The 20292-nt window shown below is 36.1% G+C and overlaps 1 protein-coding gene across 1 annotated transcript in view; it reads right to left on the reverse strand.

The window, feature by feature from the left end:
• The window catches only part of LOC150095885 (long-chain-fatty-acid--CoA ligase 1-like), a 335143-nt gene that overhangs the window by 156529 nt on the left and 158322 nt on the right, over nucleotides 1-20292 (reverse strand). Inside the window, exon 10 of the mRNA XM_090409654.1 lies at nucleotides 18013-18093. Within this exon, the coding sequence (XP_090265780.1) occupies nucleotides 18013-18093 (81 nt within the window). The remainder of the gene's footprint in view (nucleotides 1-18012; nucleotides 18094-20292) is intronic.

Here is a 20292-nt window from a genome sequence, read left to right on the forward strand (position 1 = left end):
TATTGAGAAGATAACCAAATCAGCACATCAGAATATGTGGTCGTTGAAGAATACATTAACAAGCAGAGATATAGAGGTTACCATTCTCCTAAGTAAGGATTTTATAATGCCACATATGGCCTACTGTGCACAGATCTGGACATCCAGATTCCATGGGTATGAAGAAGTTGTAGAGAGGATCTGGAGGTGAGTGACAAAGATTACAGCACTCATCTCTGGATCCTCTTGATTGACTGTCTATGGGCTTCAAAAATTGCTCAAAGGGGAAAAATAGGAAACATGATAGAAGCATTTAAGTTATTAAAAGGGTTTTATGGATTGACACTGAAGACTTTTTTCAGTACATCGCAAGAAGGGAGAGAACAAGGGGACACTAATGGAAGCCATGTGAGAGTGCGGTTAGCAAGGGTGTGAGGATATAGGAGAGGATGGCTTAATTGTGACTGAGCAAGAGGTACTTGAGAAAATAAATAACCTTCGTGTTAATAAGGCAAAAGGATTTGATGACATATCACAATGCATCTTAAGAGAATGTTCCAGGGAATTGGCAGCAGCATTGGCATGCCTGTTTAATAATAGTTACAACAGCACAAGTTCCAAGGGCTAGTGGAAAGAAGGTAAAATTTTTCCACTGCATAAAGGTGGTGATAAGGCTGTGGCTACAAATTACAGACCAATCTGTATATATGAAGTTGTGGTGAAAATACTAGAGATTGGTGACAAGTAGGATACAGAAATAGGTTGATAACAGTAGTATTCTCTGTGGATATCAGCATGGGTTTGTTAAAGGAAGACCGTCTTTATGTACTATAACAAGGTGACGCCTTGGACAAGGGAGATGCATATACTGTCCAACCACATATGCAACACCCCTGGCTGGAAAAGTGCCAAGAAGAGTCATTTCAGGTTTGAAGGGGAGAAACGAATAAGGTGATGTACGAATTCATCACCAACATGCAAAATCACGTACTCAATAAATAAAATTTTCCAAGTGTTGTACAATCAAAATAGTTACTACTTTAAAAACTAGAATTTTCATAAAAGAAAAGCTCATTTTCCAGTGTATAATAATAAACACTCATCATCGATTACCCTATTATCAGAATGGATTTGCCTTCTTCTGGCATGCACAGAGTGTTGAGGGATCTCGCAGTAGTATATTTAGATTTTGCAAAAGCTTTTGATAGACTCCCACACAACCAACTGTTAAATAAATTTAAAATATGAGATTGGATAACAGACTTCTGAGTTGGATCAGTGAGTGGCTGTCAGATAGGTATCAGAACATTGTACATGGGGAGGGGGGCGCAGTATCCCAAAAGACGAACGGTACTAGTGGTGTACCACAGGGATCAGTTTTGGGACCATTGTAGTTCAATTTGTATGTGAATGATATTGGGTTGGGTTTAACTAGTTAGATGCAGCTGTTTGCAGATAATGCAAAATTGGGGAGAGCAATATAGAGTCGAGATATTTTACCCTTAAAGGAGACTTGAATACACTAGATAGAAGATAGTGTATACTTTGCAGCATGAATGGGCAGGTAATTGGATTTATCAGTTTAATGTTGCAAAGTGTAAGGTTTGAAATTTGTTAAGCAATGATGGGATGCAAAGTATGCACTATCTTCTATCTGGGAGTGGTGATGGACAAGGACCTGAAATTCAGGGGACACATTGCACAAGTTGTGAAGAAAGACATCATATCAGATAATGGCAATGATGCATAGGATCCTGACATGCAGAAATAAATAGGTTATGATGCATTGTATAAGTCATTGATCAGGCCTCATATGGATTATTGTGCACAGATTTGTTCACTGGGTTTTCATTGTTACCTAGATATGCTAGAAAGGATCCAGAAGAGATTGAGAGAATATAAATTGCAAAACCTAGTGAATTGAAATATATAAGCTTGTCAGGTTATTATCAGGTTGTCATGGAAGAGATTTTTCTTAGAATGGGAGAGGGGAGGTAGAACAAGAGGCCCTTGCTGGAAACTGTATAATGAGGATGTGAGCAGAGAAATGAGGAGAAGGTTCTTTGCATGGAGAATATTTGGTGAATGTAATGCATTGCCTGAGTGTGTTGTGAATGTAGACACATTGAATCAGTTTAAGGCATGGTTGGATGAGCATTGTACAACAGTGTATACCTCCCATGATGAGTCTCTGACTTTATGGAGGTCAGATGTTAATAATAATAATAATAAATATGCAAAAAAAAAGGTTTATGGTAGGATGAAATTGATTGGTAAAAATTGTATAAGCATAACTGCTGAGGAGGATATAGTTGGGATGTTTAAGAAGCAGTTCATAAATGTCTTTCATCCTTGTGAATGTGACATCATGGAGAGTTTGAGAGCAGGAGATGAGGAGGAGAGACTGTCTGCGGGTGTGCAAAAGATGTATGGGGAATTGATGTTAGTAAGTAGAATAGATAAGATAACTGAACTGGGTTTTATTGGTCGGAATTTGATACAAGTAGTAACCGACTAGTTTCGCAATGTTGACTAGTGGTTTCATCTGGGTTTTTGATGAACATACAAATATAAACTAAAACAACAAGCTTTGATTATGAATCAATACATAACTAAAATAATACCAAATGCATAGGAACCGTTACACAATATAAATAGATGGAGATTGAATGCTAGCACATGGTCAGTCATTGTTCAGCAGGTGCACCCTATAGTTAGCCACAAAATTAAATTCTGATGTGTTGTGCGATCTTATAAGTGATTTCCAAATGTCACATAGGATCATCCCTTGGTTTCTGTTCAGGGTACCTTGTGAGCGGATTATCACTGTAGTCATCTTCTATGTATGGCATAGAACTTCTATCCCATTCAATGTTGTGGTGAGTGTTGGAAAAAATGGAATGCTAATCCTGAACTGCCCTCTCTGTTGTTGTTTAACATCTCCAATGTGCTCCTTTTGTCTTATTTCTAGACTTCTTGAAGTTTGTCCTATATAATTAAGGCCACGAGAACATGGGATGTTGTAAACTCCAGGGTGTTTGTTGAAAGCATTCTGGTCTTTAGGTGAGAGTAACATTAACATATTGTCCTAATTGGTTTGAAGGCTACGCTAATGTCATGAGACCTGAGGACATGGGCAATTTTTTGTGAAAGTACAACAACAAAAGGAATTGAAATTGAAGTCCTGGAATGAATGTCCTGGATTTGTTTTGGAGAGAGATTACAGAGTAGTATTCTTTTTGTTATTTTTTTAGGATATCCATTGCTAGTTAATATTTGGAGAATAAAATCTAATTCTTCTGTTAATATTCTTTTATATCTTATAATAGAGATTGCCCTGTTCTTTAGCATCCACGCCCCACGTATTTATATTGTGTAATGTTCCTATGCATTCGGTATTTTTTTCATTAATGTATTGATTCATAATCAAAGCCTGTTGTTTTAAGTTTATATTTGTATGTTCATCAAAAATCCAGATGAAGCCACTAGTTAACATGGCGAAACTAGTCAGTTACTAGTTGTATCATATTCCGACCAATAAAACTCAGTTCAGTTATCTTATTAAATTTTGTGGTCGAAAATAACATACTGATCAAGTGGAATAGATGTCAATAAGGCTGTGAGATTAGATGACATATCACTACATATTTTGAAGGAATGTGCCAGGGAGTTGTCATCTGCCTTGGCATATTTGTTTAATATGAGTCTTACACTACATGAAGTTCCCGAGGAGTAGAAAGAAGGTGGTTTCTACCTCTTCATAAGAGAGGAAGCCAAATCTGTGTTCAATGTGATTAAAGTAATAGAGAGGTTAGTAAGAACAAGGATCAGAAATGACAACAGTACTATTATCTTTAATGGACAATTTGGATCTGCAAAAGGGAGGTCATGTAGTAATCTAATTAGTAATCTACTTATTTATTAAAATAAGATAACAGGTGCATTTGATAATGGAGATAGATATGCAGTAGTATACTTAAATTTTACAGTCTTTTGATAGATTGCAACATATTAAGTTTATAGATTAACTAGAGCAGCTGGGCTTAGACATTAGATTAGTGCATTGGACTGGAGATTAGCTATCTGATAGATATCAGCAAGTTGAATATGGAAGAACAGTATCCCAGAAGAGGAAAGTTGCTGTGTGACTTTCTTTTCCTGTGCCTCAGAGATTTGTTTTAGGACTTTACTCTTACTGTTTAATCTGTATGATAATGATATTGGTGAAGATTTGAATGGGAATATTCAGTTGTTTCCAGATGATCAAAGTTCGGAAGAACTATGAGGAGTAGAGCAGATGTGACCTTGGATTTCAATACAAGAATAGACTGAGTGAATGGGAACAGGAATGGGGATGTCAGTTAAATGTTTCAAAATGTTCAAAACAAAGATAGCCTGTAGAACTTTCACTTAGTAGGGACATAATTTTGAAGGTGGAGGAAATAAGAGATCTTCAGGTCATGATGGATAAAGATTGAAAATTTAGAGGACACATTGCCAAAACTGTGAGGACAACACAGCAAATTTTGGCAATGATGAAGAGGACACTGACATGTAGAAGTACAGAGATTCTAGTTCCACTGTATAAGGCCTTAATTAGGCCACACATGGACTACTGTACATAGATTTGCTGCTTACTTGGTTTTCAAAAGGATGAAACAGATATTGGTAAGGTATAAATTAAAGATGCCAAGAAATTATATTTTTGGTTTAATCCTTTATCCAAGTGTAAGTAAACAAAGTTTGCAGTGAAGTAACTTCATGACTGGACAACTCATAAGCTAATAACTTCACATCACTTGCCTTAGTATCCCATAATGTAAAACATACATCCTTACAGACATGTATAATGATATGCATTATGGAAAGTGTCAGTACCAGACTGGTTTTGACCTTATAACCAAGTAATATATAATAGATTTAGTTTAATCCTTTATCCCAGTGAGAGCAAACAAAGTTTGCGCCTGAAAATATCTTCAGGACTAAATATAGTGTTGTACTATCTTATCCAGTAAGTAGTGCAACACCAAGGCAACTCGTGGCAAAGGTGGAGCAAGCTACCAGGCACTTCTAACCCAGTATCTCCCATAATGCAAAACACATTTCCTATGTGGATATGTATATATACTGTTATGCATTAAAGGGATTGGCCATCTACCCAGACTAGTTTCGACCTTTATTGAGGTCTCTTCAGTGGGAGCCAGGCCCAGAGCTGGAGATACCAGGCAGAAGCAGTAGCAAGTCATCTGTGCCTATGGGAGTTGCCAAAAGGTTTATCACCTTTTTTAAAAATTACTCTGGATTTAGAGAAAGATGTTGAAAATTTATTTATCACTAGGTTAGACTATAATAGATTTAGTTTAATCCTTTATCCCAGTGAGAGCAAACAAAGTTTGCGCCTGAAAATATCTTCAGGACTAAATATAGTGTTGTACTATCTTATCCAGTAAGTAGTGCAACACCAAGGCAACTCGTGGCAAAGGTGGAGCAAGCTACCAGGCACTTCTTTTCACAAATTTTCAACTTATAACCAAGTGGAAAATCTTTCGACATCTATCTCTGATCCAGAGTGCTTCCATGATAAGGTGTGACACCTTTCAGCTACTCATATATGGAAATATGATTTCTTCATTACTTCAATCTTGGTATCACCTCTGGGTCTGGCTCCCACTGATAAGACCTCAACAAAGGTCGAAACCAGTCTGGGTAGTGAACCTTCCATAATGCATAGCATTATACATGTCTGCAGTGGTGCACTCAAGATTCAATCTTGGGGGGGGGGGGGGTGAGGAGACGATTTGAGAATACATACTATGCATTGCATACAAGCATGACTGAGCATCTACAGTGATCGCCAATACATGATATCCATGATCTCCTCTGGCCTGGCTCGGACAAACGAAGTAGTGCCCAAGCACTACTCATTCGCCTTGCGTTCACAGCAGGCAGGATTCCCGAGCACTATAGAGTATTCCCACCTTATGTGACTGCTAATTCATAAGTAGCATAGAAATAGAAGACACGACACAACATAAATTTAAAAAAAAAAAGAATTTTAATTAGGAAAAGATTTTTGGAAATTTTTGTAGTGTTTTTTCCTTTTTCTTTTGGGGTGGGGCAAGGGCCCCTTGTCCCCCTCCCTGGGTGAGCCAATGCATGTCTGTAAGGATATGTGCTTTGCATTATGGGACATCATAAAGCAAGTGGTGTGTGTGTGTGTGTGTGTGTGTGTGTGTGTGTGTGTGTGTGTGTGTGTGTGTGTGTGTGTGTGTGTGTGTGTGAGGTCAGTCATTAGCCTCTATATACAAGTTGCCCAGTTGTGAAGTTACTTCATGTGCGAACTTTGTTTGCTTACAATTGGATAAAGGATTAAACCAAGTGTATAATTTTGATATTGATAAGGGTTCAGAGGTGATTGTCTAAGGTAGTTTCTGGTTTCTGGAATGTTGAGAGTGTATAAAGGTTGAGAAGATGGAATTTACAGAATCTAGCAGACAGGAGGAAGAGGGGAGTGATATGATAGTGATATACAAGGCGCTAAAAGGTTGTTATATGATTAATGGTGAAGAGGTTTTTTTCATAAAATTGTTGGAGATTGGGCATAAACAAGAGATCATCTCTGGAAGCTGTATAACAAGGATATGAGCAAGAAAAGCAGGTTTTTTTTGCATGCAGAATTATGAATGATTAGAATGCCATTTAGGCACAGTATGATGAGCTGTATGATAAAGGGACTTCCTGTGTTTTTAACTCCATGGGTCTCTTGGGATAATAATAATAATAATAAGAAGAAGAAGAAGGAGGAATTTGGCCCATACAGATAAAAGACTGCTGATTCCATTATACATGATCTATATGTAGGGTGATCAGGGCTTTCCATCCAGATCTGGTCACTGGGTAAAGAAGATATATTACCACTGGAAAGGATAAAGAGATGGAAAACAAAAATTATATCAATGATAGTTTTGAAGACAGATTGAGGACATCCTGACTTCAGATTTGGTGGTCAGAAGATGAAGAGGTGATGTGATTTTACCTTTTGAGAGGTATTTACAAGATTGGCACTTGGGAGATTTTATTTACATTAGAGCAAGGGAAGGAGCAAGGACATGGTGTTATCCCTGAGTAACAGGGTGAGAAGTGGCTTTTTTCCCTATGGACAGTGAATGTTGGAGAACAAACAATGAGCTAGTTAAAGGAATGGTTAAGACGGCCTTTATGATGCATCTTGTGATTCCTTGTAGGTCCTGAATAATAATAATAAAAGTTAGAAAAATCACTGTGTAAGTATCTCCTCTCTCCAATACAATTGGAATTCTGTTGTAAAATATAACCAGGTTACAGAAACAAGACCACCCTCTTTAACTAACTCATGCTAGCTTCTAAAAAGATTCCTCTTCTCATTAATCAAATTTTGCATGCAGTCTTCAACCAGTCTCTCTAATACCATATCTGATACAAAAATTGCCTATAATATGCTCCACTGATTTGGATTTACAGCAGCAGTTTGTTTGTTTGTTTGTTTTCCTTTTATTATTATTATTATTTTCTTGACCTCCATAAACAATGCTAATCATGAGAGATGAACATTAGTCCGCACAAAGTCTCTCATACTCCTCCTTTTTGTATGCTCTGCTCTATCATACTACTCCTTAAACTCATCCACTTTTCAGCCAACTGCTGAAACATTTCCCCTGCATCTATCCTATAAAACCCTTTAAGCAACTTAAATATTTCTTTCATATTCCCTCTTTTTTTTTCTCCTATCAACCAACTTCTGCAATCCACACACCTTCAATCTATCCTCATAGGGAACATTTCACAGGCTACTCACCATCTTGGTCACTCTCCTCTGAATCCTCTCCACTGTTTCCTCATCCCCCAAGAAACCCAGGGGACCAGACTTGACACAGTAATCAGATGTAGGTGTATCAAGGCCTTATAAAGAGGAATAACAACTTCCTCATCTCTACTTGTTAATGTGTTCTTCATTAGCCAAGTAATCTTATGGGCAATAGCAATATGTCCTCTAAACTTTAACTCTCTGTCTACCACAACCCCTAAATCTCTAGCTTCATCTATTTCCTGGAGTACAGTGCCATCAGTGTCATACACGACTTGTAATATATTACAAATATATTTGTAATATATTTGCTGGCCAGGTTGGCCGAGTGGCCAGCCAAAAGGCTGCAGGTTTGAATCCTGTCGTGAGCATGGATGTTTGTGATTGTCTGTGAAAATACTAGTGGTGGTGGACAGTAGATGGCATTGATGTAGATGATGTGGATGGTGGATAAGGTTGATTAGTGGAGACGGAGATTTGTAGAGTAGGTGCCCTCCCTCGATGAGACTTTGGACTCCCTGAAGGTGTCAAATAATAATAATAATATTTATTTGCATTTTCATCATCCTTTCAGGCAATGCATTCTATGGACCTATCACTCTCCATGCAAAAAACTTTACTTCTTACCTTTTTATTCACTATCTCCTTTGGTAACATCCAGGGATGGCCTCTTATCCTTGTTCTACCATATGAAAAATCTCCTCAGTGTTAATATGAAAATAACCTTTCAGCAACTTAAATGTCTCGATCATATTCCTCCTTCTATTGTCTTCTATCCACCAAACTCTGCAGCCTGCATGCCCCCAGTCTGTCCTCATAATCAACATTGTAGAGTCCTGATATCATTTTTGTTATCCATCTCTACACCCCCTCCAAAGTTGCTTCATTCCCTTCAAATCTCAGTGACCAGATCTGAGCACAGAAATACAAATGAGGCCAGATCAAAGCTTTATACAATGGGACCATGACACTTATCTTATGTGGTCAATATCCTCCTGAATCCTCCTCAATATTGCAGCAATTCCCTGAGATGTCTTCACAATTTTTGCAATATGTGAACTTCATATTTCTATCTCCAATCACTCAAAGATCCCTTGCTTCCGCCACTTCTTCCAGTATAACTGTATAACTCCACCAAGTGTGTTTTTAAGCATCTGGGGATTTCAAATTTTAAAACCTTATATTTAGTTGCATTAAAAACTTATATCTCCATTCATTTGCTCACCTTTCACTTATTCAGATCCTCTTGAAGAGGCAAAACATCAACACTATATCTAATAATCCTTCCAAGCTTCACATCATCTGCAATCTGATAGCTATAGAAAGCCCATTACCAATCCACCAACCTGTTATCCAAACCCATTCTTTGGAGACTGTTCCTGTTGTCAGACTTGTTCTGAACAACAAAGTCAGAGGTGCACTTAACTCCTATGGACATTCCTTTAATATATGGGGACATTCCATCCAGTCCCATAGCTTTGTTAACATCAATCTTACTTAAACTCTACACATTTGTGAACAATTAGCTTCTTTCCCTCCTTTTTCAGTCATACACAAAGCTATTTACATCCTCATTCCAAAACAGGAAATACAATGAAGAAAAAATAATAATAAAATAAAAAGTATATATTCACTGAATACTTCTATTATATCTTCAGGTTATGTCATTTGTATGCTATCTTCAGCAACCAAACTCAGTCTTCCACATTCTCCCTTTCTTCTACTAGTTTCACAACTGCAGAATTCTCTTGGTTTTAGTTTTGATTTCTTTGTTAATTTTTTACCTTTAACCTTTGATAATCTTTTTTTTTTTTGAAAACAAAAATATTATTATTATAATTATTATAAAAAAACTGTAATCACATTTCATTGTAATACATATAATTATTACCAACTGAAATGAGTTATACTTCAAAACATATAAATACTGTCATAAGTGTACCCTGTGTTAGTTATAAGGTCAAATGCAACTTTTGTAATTTAGAATTAAACATGTAACATTTATGTCAACTGTTGTGATTAATGGAGATTTCTGTGATCAACAAGTCATGTGAATTGCACTTTTGTTTGTATACAGTTTTCCATTGATATCCTGCACTCCATACAAACATTCTTGAAGTCATATTCTCAAGCATATCTTAAATTTTCTTTAGTACCAACCTCAGTGAAATAATCCTTTCAACTCTGGAAAGAGCCAGAAGTCACAGAGTGCTAAATTGAGAAAATACAGTGGAGATGTGGGCACACAGTAATTTTTTTTTGCCCAACAAGAACCGGCAAATAAGAGAAGAGATGTGTGACACAGAGCATTATTGTGATGCAACTTGAAACCATTCCCCTACTCACACAGATTTTTTTTCAATGCACATCACCTGCAAACATTCTAGTACTCCTTTATAATATTCAGAGTTGACTGTAAATCTGCCTGCACAATCTCCTCCAGATCGAAAAAGACAATGAACAGGACTTTGACATTGGATTCTGATTGGTGCAACTTCTTACCCGAGGTGAGTTGGGTGTTTCTATTGCGAAATCTGAATCTTGGTCTCTGGGGATCATAACCATACACCTAAGATTCATCTCCTGTTATGATGTTTGGGATAAAGTTTGGATCTAAAGTTGCATGATATTCAATTCAGATCACCGTTTTTCACAATAATGATGCAAAACACAGGCACACTAAAACTGTATTAACGACTAAGTGAGCAAACTGATCACGCTGAAACTCATCATGTGACTGAGAGATGGATATGAGATCATGATTCCTCTCAGCTTCACTCTCCCTCCAGTAGATTGAGTGCTGCAGCTACATTCACCATACTTTTTGATCACACCTCTTAACTACAAGTTCATCATCATCATCAAATTCCTGACATGTACCCTCAAGGGGTACATGTCAAGAATTACATGTCAGTATTACATTAAAAACTTACATCATTACTAACTTTACTTACATCATTACTCTATTTCCTATCTACAATTTTCCTCCAAATCAATTTGTTACCTGTCAAGGCTCCAACATTATCAGATCTTATATTTCTATCTTCTAAGGTGCTTTTTTTTACTGTATCAATACACCTATATCTTGGACTTCCTCTGAGTCTTTTTCCTGCTAATCTTTACTATCCCATTCTCCGTTTAAGTGACCATACCACCTCGTTTTAGCTCTGCTAATACATTCCTGAATGCTAAAAATATCAAGTTCTTTCCTAATATCCTTATTTTTAATATGATACTGCAATTGACCATCTGTTCATGCCCCAATCTTTCTCAGTACTCTCATATCTGCGGTCTCTAGTCTTTGGTCAAGTGTTTTATTTCTAACCCAGCTCTCAGATCCAAGTTTAAATTGGTTTGAACACTGTCTTGTATACAGCTAATTTAGTGTTTTGACTAATTTCTCTCTTATTCCATATAAATTTATTCAGTTGCCTTCCCACCATACCAGCTTTGTCGATTCTGTTGTCTATTTCCATATTTAATGTACCATCTTCACTAAAAATCGTGCCTAAGTAGCTGAAATGTTTTACTTGTTCTATAGATTCTCCATTCATAATGCAGTTGATATTTTCAATGTTTCTGCCTATTTCCATTGTCTTATTATTGCTGACCTTCATACCATATCTGTTATAACAGTTATTCAATTTAGTCAGGGAATCTTGCAGAGTTGTAGCAGATTTATTTAAAAGTATAACATCATCCACATAAATCAAAGAGCTGAGATTAACATCTCCAATTTTAATACCACTTTCCTTCATAATGTGATCCATATAGATAATGTACATACTTGTCTAACACCATATTTAATATTAAACCATCTTCCTGTACTTCCTTCAATTCTAACTGCTGACTTAAAACTCAAATAAAGACTATGCATTGCTTGATATAATGCCCCATTTACACCATACAATTGAGTGCTTTGAATAGCTTCTCTCTTGGCACCTTGTGACATGCCTTTTCCAGATCTACAAAACTTAAATACAGATCTTTGTTATATTCCAATGATTTCTCAACTATTTCTCATAAAGTGAAAATCTGATCCTGACAGCCTCTATTTGTCCTGAATAGAAAATTAATAGAATCCAGCATGTTCTTCACCAAGCTTCCCTTCCACAATATAAAATGATAGTAACTACAAGCTTTGAATTTTCACTATATAATTTAAGGAAATTACAACGTACTAGGATATACATTAAAATAAATTTTAATATATTTCAATATTTCGGCAACGTCACGTTGCCATTTTCAAGAACTTAAGTACAAAACACGTGCATGCAGGCACAACAAAACAGTAAGTGAGGAAGAAGTAGGAAGCTATTATTTCTCCTAAAGTCCTGATTGTGCCCTGTAGCGGGCAATGTTGATATTCTTGGGCTATTGGGCTGTAGGTCTTCTAATGTAGGTTTCCCAAATTTGAGGAAGTCTCATGCAGCCAAATTGGTTGAGGTTTGGATCGTTTCTTAGGACTGAAGCTGATTCCATGAAAAGCCTTTCATATCTGTATTTGCTACGGTGTTGTTGGATTCTGATTATATAGAGATTGGAGTAATTATTATTTGTTTCAGAATCCAACATGATCTTCCATCACATAGGCTAGACTTGTAAATATTATTTAATGTAATTCACTCGTTTATAATTTAATATTCATATAACTACCTTTAACCTTATTTAATATTTAATTATTTAATCAAGGATATATGTATTAATAATGAAAAGACTGTATTAAATATTATTAAGCTATTTTATTCATTACTATATTAATATTATAAGAACTTGTATTTGATAATTTAACTGAGCATTAATTGAAATATAAATATTCTTTATTTATTCCTATTTGTAGAAGTTTAGCATTATGCAATACCTCAATTTTATTATGTTTTGTTTTGTTGTCATGGAGACGTATGTAAGTGAGCGAGCACGTTTTTGGAACACCATGTGAGGAGAAGATTTATTGAAAAGAATTTTAGAAAGAAATGATGAGAATAATTTAGGCGGGAAGAACGGATATATAAGCGATGAACACTGAAATTATTAAGGAATTAAGAGAGAGAAAAAAGAGGATTGGCATTAGGTTGGAATCGGAGCATTCGGCATTTGGGAATCACAGTGCGATAATAGTGAGTCGGCAAGTCACTCAAGCAGCTAATAAAGTCTACTAGTCAAGAGGTGGTTAGCTAATAAATTGTAGAATAACAATTATAGCTACAGAAGACAGCTGAGTGACTACTAAATAGACTAGCGATATTTGAGCTGAGATTCAATTTCAGGCCGACCTTTCAAGGACATACAGAACCTTGAAGCAAAGTACAGAGTTATTAGTGAATAGTAGAGGCTGTAAAATTGTAGTTTACCATTAGCTGTGCTTAGAAATATATTGCCTAAAGAATTAAATGAATGCAGGAAGAATGAACAGCTGTGCATATAAAATCTCAAGTTAAGGAATTATTGTGTATTGCCTTAATTCATAAGTGATCAGTAGTATTTCATGCAAGAACGTTTATTTATGTGTATAGTGACCGACGATTAATTCAGTTATTGCTTAGAAGAATTATTTTAATGAGTGCCATATACTGTTTAAGTGTTTTCAATTATAAAAAAAATGTTTGTGTGTAAGTTGATGAAGAAAAAAGATTATCGGTAAGATTACTCCAACCGTTAATATTCCTATACAGAGAAGTGTGAGTGTGTTTCATCCTAGAATTTCCTTATGTTAACAGTAACTATTGTGAAGATTAGCTGAAGTGTAAATTTAAAAGTGGTTGTTTGTGAAGAGGTGTTGCTGCAATTTTTATTGTATTTGAAACTTAAGAAACTGTGAGATATTTGTACAATCGGTTACTGAGGAACTTTGTGACTTTGAGTTTTACCAAGCAGTTAATTGAATTTTGTGAGAGCTAAAATGTTTATAATATCTTACTTAGTGATTTGAACTTAAGTGTAAATTGTGATTCTAAATTAAATGTTTGTTTTTGTTAATCTAAAGTTGTGTTTTGCCTGAATCTCTTTTACTGCACCATTCATAAAATATTCGAACCAAAGTGGGAGAGATAAATAAGTTAAATATACTCGGCTAGTATGTATAATGACAACATATAAGAGAAGGGTTGTTAAGAGTTGGTTACCTTCAATTCTTGAACTAATTCAGATATAAAGTGGCGCAGTCTTTAAATATAAATTTTCTTTATATTTGAATTAGAAATCAACTTACAACTTATCAATTGTTTAAGAACATTATAGTGATTAACATGTCGGATCCAAAGTATAGATTGAGAAGAAGTAGGATCCAACAGTGTATTATCCTGGCTTTCTTCCACCGTATTTCTATTGTTTTTCAAACACCGTATTTCAAAAACCATATTCTATGGCAGGTATCCAGCGCATGGTCAGCAAGACCAGAGTGGCTGTATTGGTGAAAACGGATGTAGTCCTTGTGTTCTGAAATTCTGATATTTGCTGTCCTGCCTGTTTGGCCAAAGTAGGACAGCTTACAGCTGCAAGGGACCTGGTATATACCAAGTAGGTCTGGGGCATCAGAAGACCTTCAGCCCAATCGCCCAAGAATATCAACATGGCCGGCTAGAGGGCACAATCAGGACTTTAGGAGAAATAATAGCTTCCTACTTCTTCCTCACTTACTGTTTTGTTATGCCTGCATGCACGTGTCTTGTACTTAAGTTCTTGAAAATGGCAACGTGACGTTGCTGAAATATTGAAATATATTAAAATTTATTTTAATGTATATCCTAGTACGTTGTAATTTCCTTAAATTATATAGTGAAAATGCATAACCAACGTCTAAGCCTTTCCACGAGAATTACAAGCTTTGAAAGAAATATGTTAACTACTATTAGTGTGGTTGTCAGTCCATGAAGGGAAAAATAATGCATTTCATAGGTAATACAAAACCAATTATTATTATTTTTTATTAATATACTTTTTTCATTAAATTTTCACTTCTAACATGTATAAAATTTCACTTACGGTAATATAGAATGGAATGAAGAGACATCAAGAGGGACCAAAGAGAATGAATTTCTTTAGTTTTTAAGGGATAACTGTCTTAAGCAGTATGTAACAGAAGCCACATGTTGATTGAGGGTCTTGGATTTGATTATCTCATCAGAAGATATCGTTGTAAATGAAGTATCACATCTTCCAGTTGGTGAGAGTGACCATGAAGTGATCATTTGGGCGGTGGCCAGCCATATCAGGACTTTTGTGAGAAAGAGTTACATGTGGAACTTTAAGGCAGGAGATTATGGCAAACTCAGGAGGCAGCTTGCAATGATATCATGGAATGAGGAATGGCATGGGAAGGAAATCAATGCTGCTTGGTCTCTACTCAGGAATTATCTGGCAGGGGCAGTGACTGAATGTATTCCAAATGTTAATGAGTGTATGCCTTTTTCTTCCATATGCAATATGGAAGAAAAAGGCATTGTGAAGGGGGTACAAGATGAGTAGAGATAATCAATTACATGAGGAGAACAAAGAGCAAGCAAGGAAGGTGACTCACTTAGGATAGCAAAAGTGAGGTATGAACAGCAGTTAGCAAATGGCACTAAAAGAAATCCTCGGGAGTTTTTTTTTGATATGTGGCCAGTAGAAGGAAGAATGATTATGGGAGGATGATGTTGGTGAGTGATAATTGAAGAATGATAAACAGCGAGGAGGATTTAAACCTGTAAAGGTGTTAAATGAGCAGTTCATTAAAGTATTCTATCCTTGTGATTGTAACATAATGCAGAACTTGAGAGCAGTGGGAATGGGGAAGGAACCACAGATGGTGAGTGAGCAGGAGGTACATGAGGGATTGAGCAAGCGTAATGTCAACAAGGACATGGGAGACTTGATGGTATATTACTGAATTTCTTGAAGGAATGTTCCAGGGAGTTCTTTAACATATATTTTTAACATGAATATTAGATTAGCCCAGGTCCCAAAGGAAGGGGAGGTGGCAAAATTGTTCCATTTCATAAAGGAGGTGATAAGACTAAAGCTTCAAATTACAGGCTTATCTGCTTGTCTGGAGTTGTGGTCAAGGTGTTGGAGAAACTAGTGAGGACAAGCATTCAGAGTGGACAGCAGTGGAATTCTCTTTAATGGACAGCAAGAGTTTGCTAAAAGAAGATTGTGTTTTAGAAATCTGCTTACTTATTATAACAAGCTAACAAATTCATTGGACAAGGGGGATGCATATACAGTAGTATATTTAGATTTTGTAAAGGCTTTTGATAGATTGCCACAGGACAAACTAATTGTTAAATTGGAACAGATGAGGTTGGATAATAGATTAGTGCATTGGATTGAAGATTGACAACAGGTTTTGCATGGGGGAATGATATCCCAGAAGAGATATTCCAGAAGTCTGTTTTGGGGACATTGTTGTTTAATTTGTATGTAAATAACATTGGAAAGGACTTAAATGGTGATATACAGTTGTTTGCAGATGATGCAAAGTTGGGGAGAGTTATGAGAAGTACAGCAGATGTAGCTTTGCAAGAGGACCTAAATAGACTGTCTCAATGGGCAAATGTGTGGGGATGTCAATTTAATGTTGCAAAGTGTAAGGTTTTAATTGATTTAGGGAATTGACAGATTGGGAGAATCCAAATTACAGAGCCTAGTGGATAGAGGAAGAGGGAAGATGTGATTTAGACATATAAGTTGGTAAGGGATAATTACCAGATTAGTGTAGATGAGATTTTTCATAGATAAGATTTCTCGTTTTCCTCCTATCTGGATACAGGAGGAGAATGAGAGGCCATTCCTAGAAGCTGTATAAGGTGGGTGCAAGAAAGGGAGTGAGGGGGGGGGGGGACAATGAATACATTTAAGTCAAAGTACAATAAGCTGTGCATGTGAGAGCGGGACCTCTCATGATGAGTCTCTTAACTCCATGGAGGTCTGTTGATGATAATAATAACAACATGTCTTAAATCACTTACATGGAAAAAATCACACAATTTCTTTTCTTCTATTAGAAACAAAAACAAATGCTGAAGATCATCATTATCTCAATAAAACAAAACCCTTTAGTCTTCACATATAACTACAAGTAGTGTGTTTCTGAAATCAGATTATCTCTGAAACAGTGTTGGATGGACAGGGTCAGTGGATGTGATATGACATAGCAACAACTCAGAAAACAACTGAAAAATATTTAGGTTAGAATCAATCAAAATAAATATTTTGAAAAAATAAATACTCCTTTTGTCAGTTCTTCAATTTTTAATATCCACTATTAACGACTAAATTCTGCATATTCCATTGCTTGGTAAGAAATAAGCTAATTACGACTGTGCATCTATTTTAGGTTGTGTCACAGTATGACTGAGTACTCTTTAAAGTAATGTTTCTTAAACTTTTTTGACATTTTGGAACTTACATAAAAATATTCTTTTGCAGAACCCATGAAAATTTCCATAAAAAATTATCAGAAAGGAATTATGACAGTAAACTGTCACCTGCAAAATATTTTAATTAGGAAAAAATATGCATTCATAATATTACAAAAAAATAAATAACATAACTATTCTGGAAATAAATCAATTCATTAAAAATGAGTATTTTTCCATTCATATTGAAAGCCCCCCCCCCCCCCCTCCCAGAAACTACATTTAATATAAGTTATTATGCACCGGAGGACTCCTGCAAGTTTTTGCTGACCACTAGGGTTCCACAAAACAATGTTTTAAAGATAAAATGATGTCTGCATATCCTATTCTCATATTGGTCATATTCCATTATGACAAAGTCAGTAATAATCGACAAAACCGGCACTAGTAAAATAACTAGCACATCTCAATAGATGAGATAAGTAAAGTAAACCTACAAAAAACGTTATGACATGAAACAGAATTCGCATTATGTAATTAAAAATGACAATTAAACTGAAACACTTTTTTCTGATTTTTCTTTCATCACAGATGAGTGCATTTTTCAAGCCTTGTTCACAACATAAGGTATCACTCATCATTAGTTTCACTTATTCATCTCATGATTTTGAATACTTAATGAAATTGCAGACCTTCTGTTGCAATATGCAAAAATAATAATAATAATAATAAATAAAATAAACTGCTAGTTACAAATCATGAAAAACCAACACATATTATTATTTTTATATCACATTTTCAGTATCATGAAATATTTGTTGAAGCTGATTGAAGGTACTCATTTTATACTACCTGACAGATCCGTTCAAACATATGTGCCAATGGAAGATAAGATATCATAACATCAGAAGAGTTAGGTGCAATTTCATCACCCTGAAAGTATACAATAATGAATATATTATATTTAACATTTGCATTGTAAAACTATATTTAACATCTGCTACAAAGATAATTCTTTCCTATTTTAGTGAAATCTTCACTTTAAAGAATGAGTGAAGTTCGATTTATGTGTTATCATATTTCACTGAATTAATTTCATTAAAATAGAGGTCAAATAGAGGGCAATTGTAACAGAGGGTACGCAACGATTGAGGGTCTTAGGTTTGGTCATCTCATCAGAGGATGTAATTATAAATCAGGTGTCAAATCACCCTCCAATTGGTGAGAGTGACCATGAGGTGATTACCTGGGTGGCTGCCAGCAGTGTGAGGACCTCTGTAAGAAAAGGGTATATGTGGGACTACAAGGGGGGATGATTATGAAGAGCTCAGGAGACCGCTTGCAGGTGTAGCATGGAATGAGGAGTTAGCTGGAAAAGAGATCAATGCAGCTTGGGGGATTTTCAAAAACTATATAGTAGATGCAATGTTTAAATGTATTCCAAGGGTGAGAAGGTTAAATAAGGTACGTGTGAAATGGATGAATAAAGAGATTAAGCATGTGATAGAGAGAAAAATGGCATTATGGAGGCGGCATAAGAGACGTGGTAATAACCAATTCCATGAGGACTACAAAGACCAGGCAAGGGGAGTCACTTGGTTGGTGAGGGTAGCTAAAAATCCTATCAAAGGCGTTGGCAAGGTCCAGTAGTATCACTGTAAACCCATTACCCCTATCCAGTTCAGCCGTCACTGTGTTATAAAATGTGATCAAGTTACCGAGGCATGATCTACCTTTCACAAAACCATGTTGTCCCCCATACAATATCCCATTTTCATCTATCCAATCCTGTATTCTTTTCTTGACTAATTTCTCTAAGACCTTGACAATGATTCCTGATATGCTAATCGGTCGGTAATTTACAACAGCAGTCTTGGAACCACCTTTGTGCAGTGGAACTATTTTCCCCTCTTTCCACCCGTTCGGGGACTAACCCAGACCCGAGACTCAAATTAAACAAAATGGTCAAGGGTACTGACAATTCTTTAGCTGCTTCTCGTACAACACGAGCTGGTATACCATCCAATCCCACAGATGTATTGACATTGAGGTTATGCAATAGACTACTCACCTCCACTTCATTCACCACAATTCCCGTATAATCTACTGGTTTATTCGTTTCTGCAATGTCACCACCTGGATGATATATTCTTGCAAAGTGCTCACTCAGTAACTCAACTATCTCAACTGATTCAGTTACCTCCCTACCATTGGCATTCTTTAAAATCATTCTGCCATGTACATTTTTCCTTTTACTTGCTACATATCTAAAAAACTGTTTAGGATTCTCTTTAGCCTGCATGGCCAATGTTCTTTCATAATCCTTTTTTGCTTTTCTTACCACACTCGTCACCCTTCTGGCCTGCGCTTTATACCGTTTATGAGCCTGCCGGTCACCTTTCTCCTTAAATTCCCTCCATAGTTGTTTCTTTTTTTGCAGCTCAAGCTTAATGGTATTATTCATCCATTTAACCCCTACTTGATTTATTACAATAAGGTGACAGTTTCCTTGGACAGAGGAGAAGCATGCACAGTATACTTAGATTTCGCAAAGGCTTTTGATAGATTACCGCATGATAAGTTGATAGTGAAACTAGAGCAGATGGGGTTGGGTATTAGATTGGTGCATTGGATTGGAGACTGGCTATCTGATAGGTATCAACAAGTTGTGTATGGGGGAGAGATATTCAGGAAAAGGAAAGTCACTAGAGGTGTGCCTCAGGAAGTCTGTTTTAGGGCCATTACTGTTTGTATATTACTTGTATATTATGATATTGGTGAAGATTTGGATGGAGATATTCAGTTGCTTGCAGATGATGCAAAATTGGGATGAACCATGAAGAGTAGAGAAGATGTTGTAACCTTACAAGAAGACTTAAATAAATTGAGTGATTTGGCATGGGAATGGGGATGTGAGATCAATGTTGCAAAATGTAAGGTTTTAAAATTTGGAAAATAAAGATGGGATGCAGAATTTATGCTTGGTGAGGATATATTGTCGGAGGTGGAGGAAATAAGAGATCTGGGGGTGATAGTCAATAAGGATCTGAAATTTAGGGGACACATAGCCAAAATTGTGAAGACAACACAAAGGCTTCTGGGAATAATGCAGAGAACATTGACTTGTAGAAG

This window comes from Typopeltis vanoorti, chromosome 19, assembly GCF_054136105.1.
Source record: "Typopeltis vanoorti isolate ZY-2024b chromosome 19, IOZ_Tvanoo_1.0, whole genome shotgun sequence".
Taxonomy (NCBI): domain Eukaryota; kingdom Metazoa; phylum Arthropoda; class Arachnida; order Uropygi; family Thelyphonidae; genus Typopeltis; species Typopeltis vanoorti.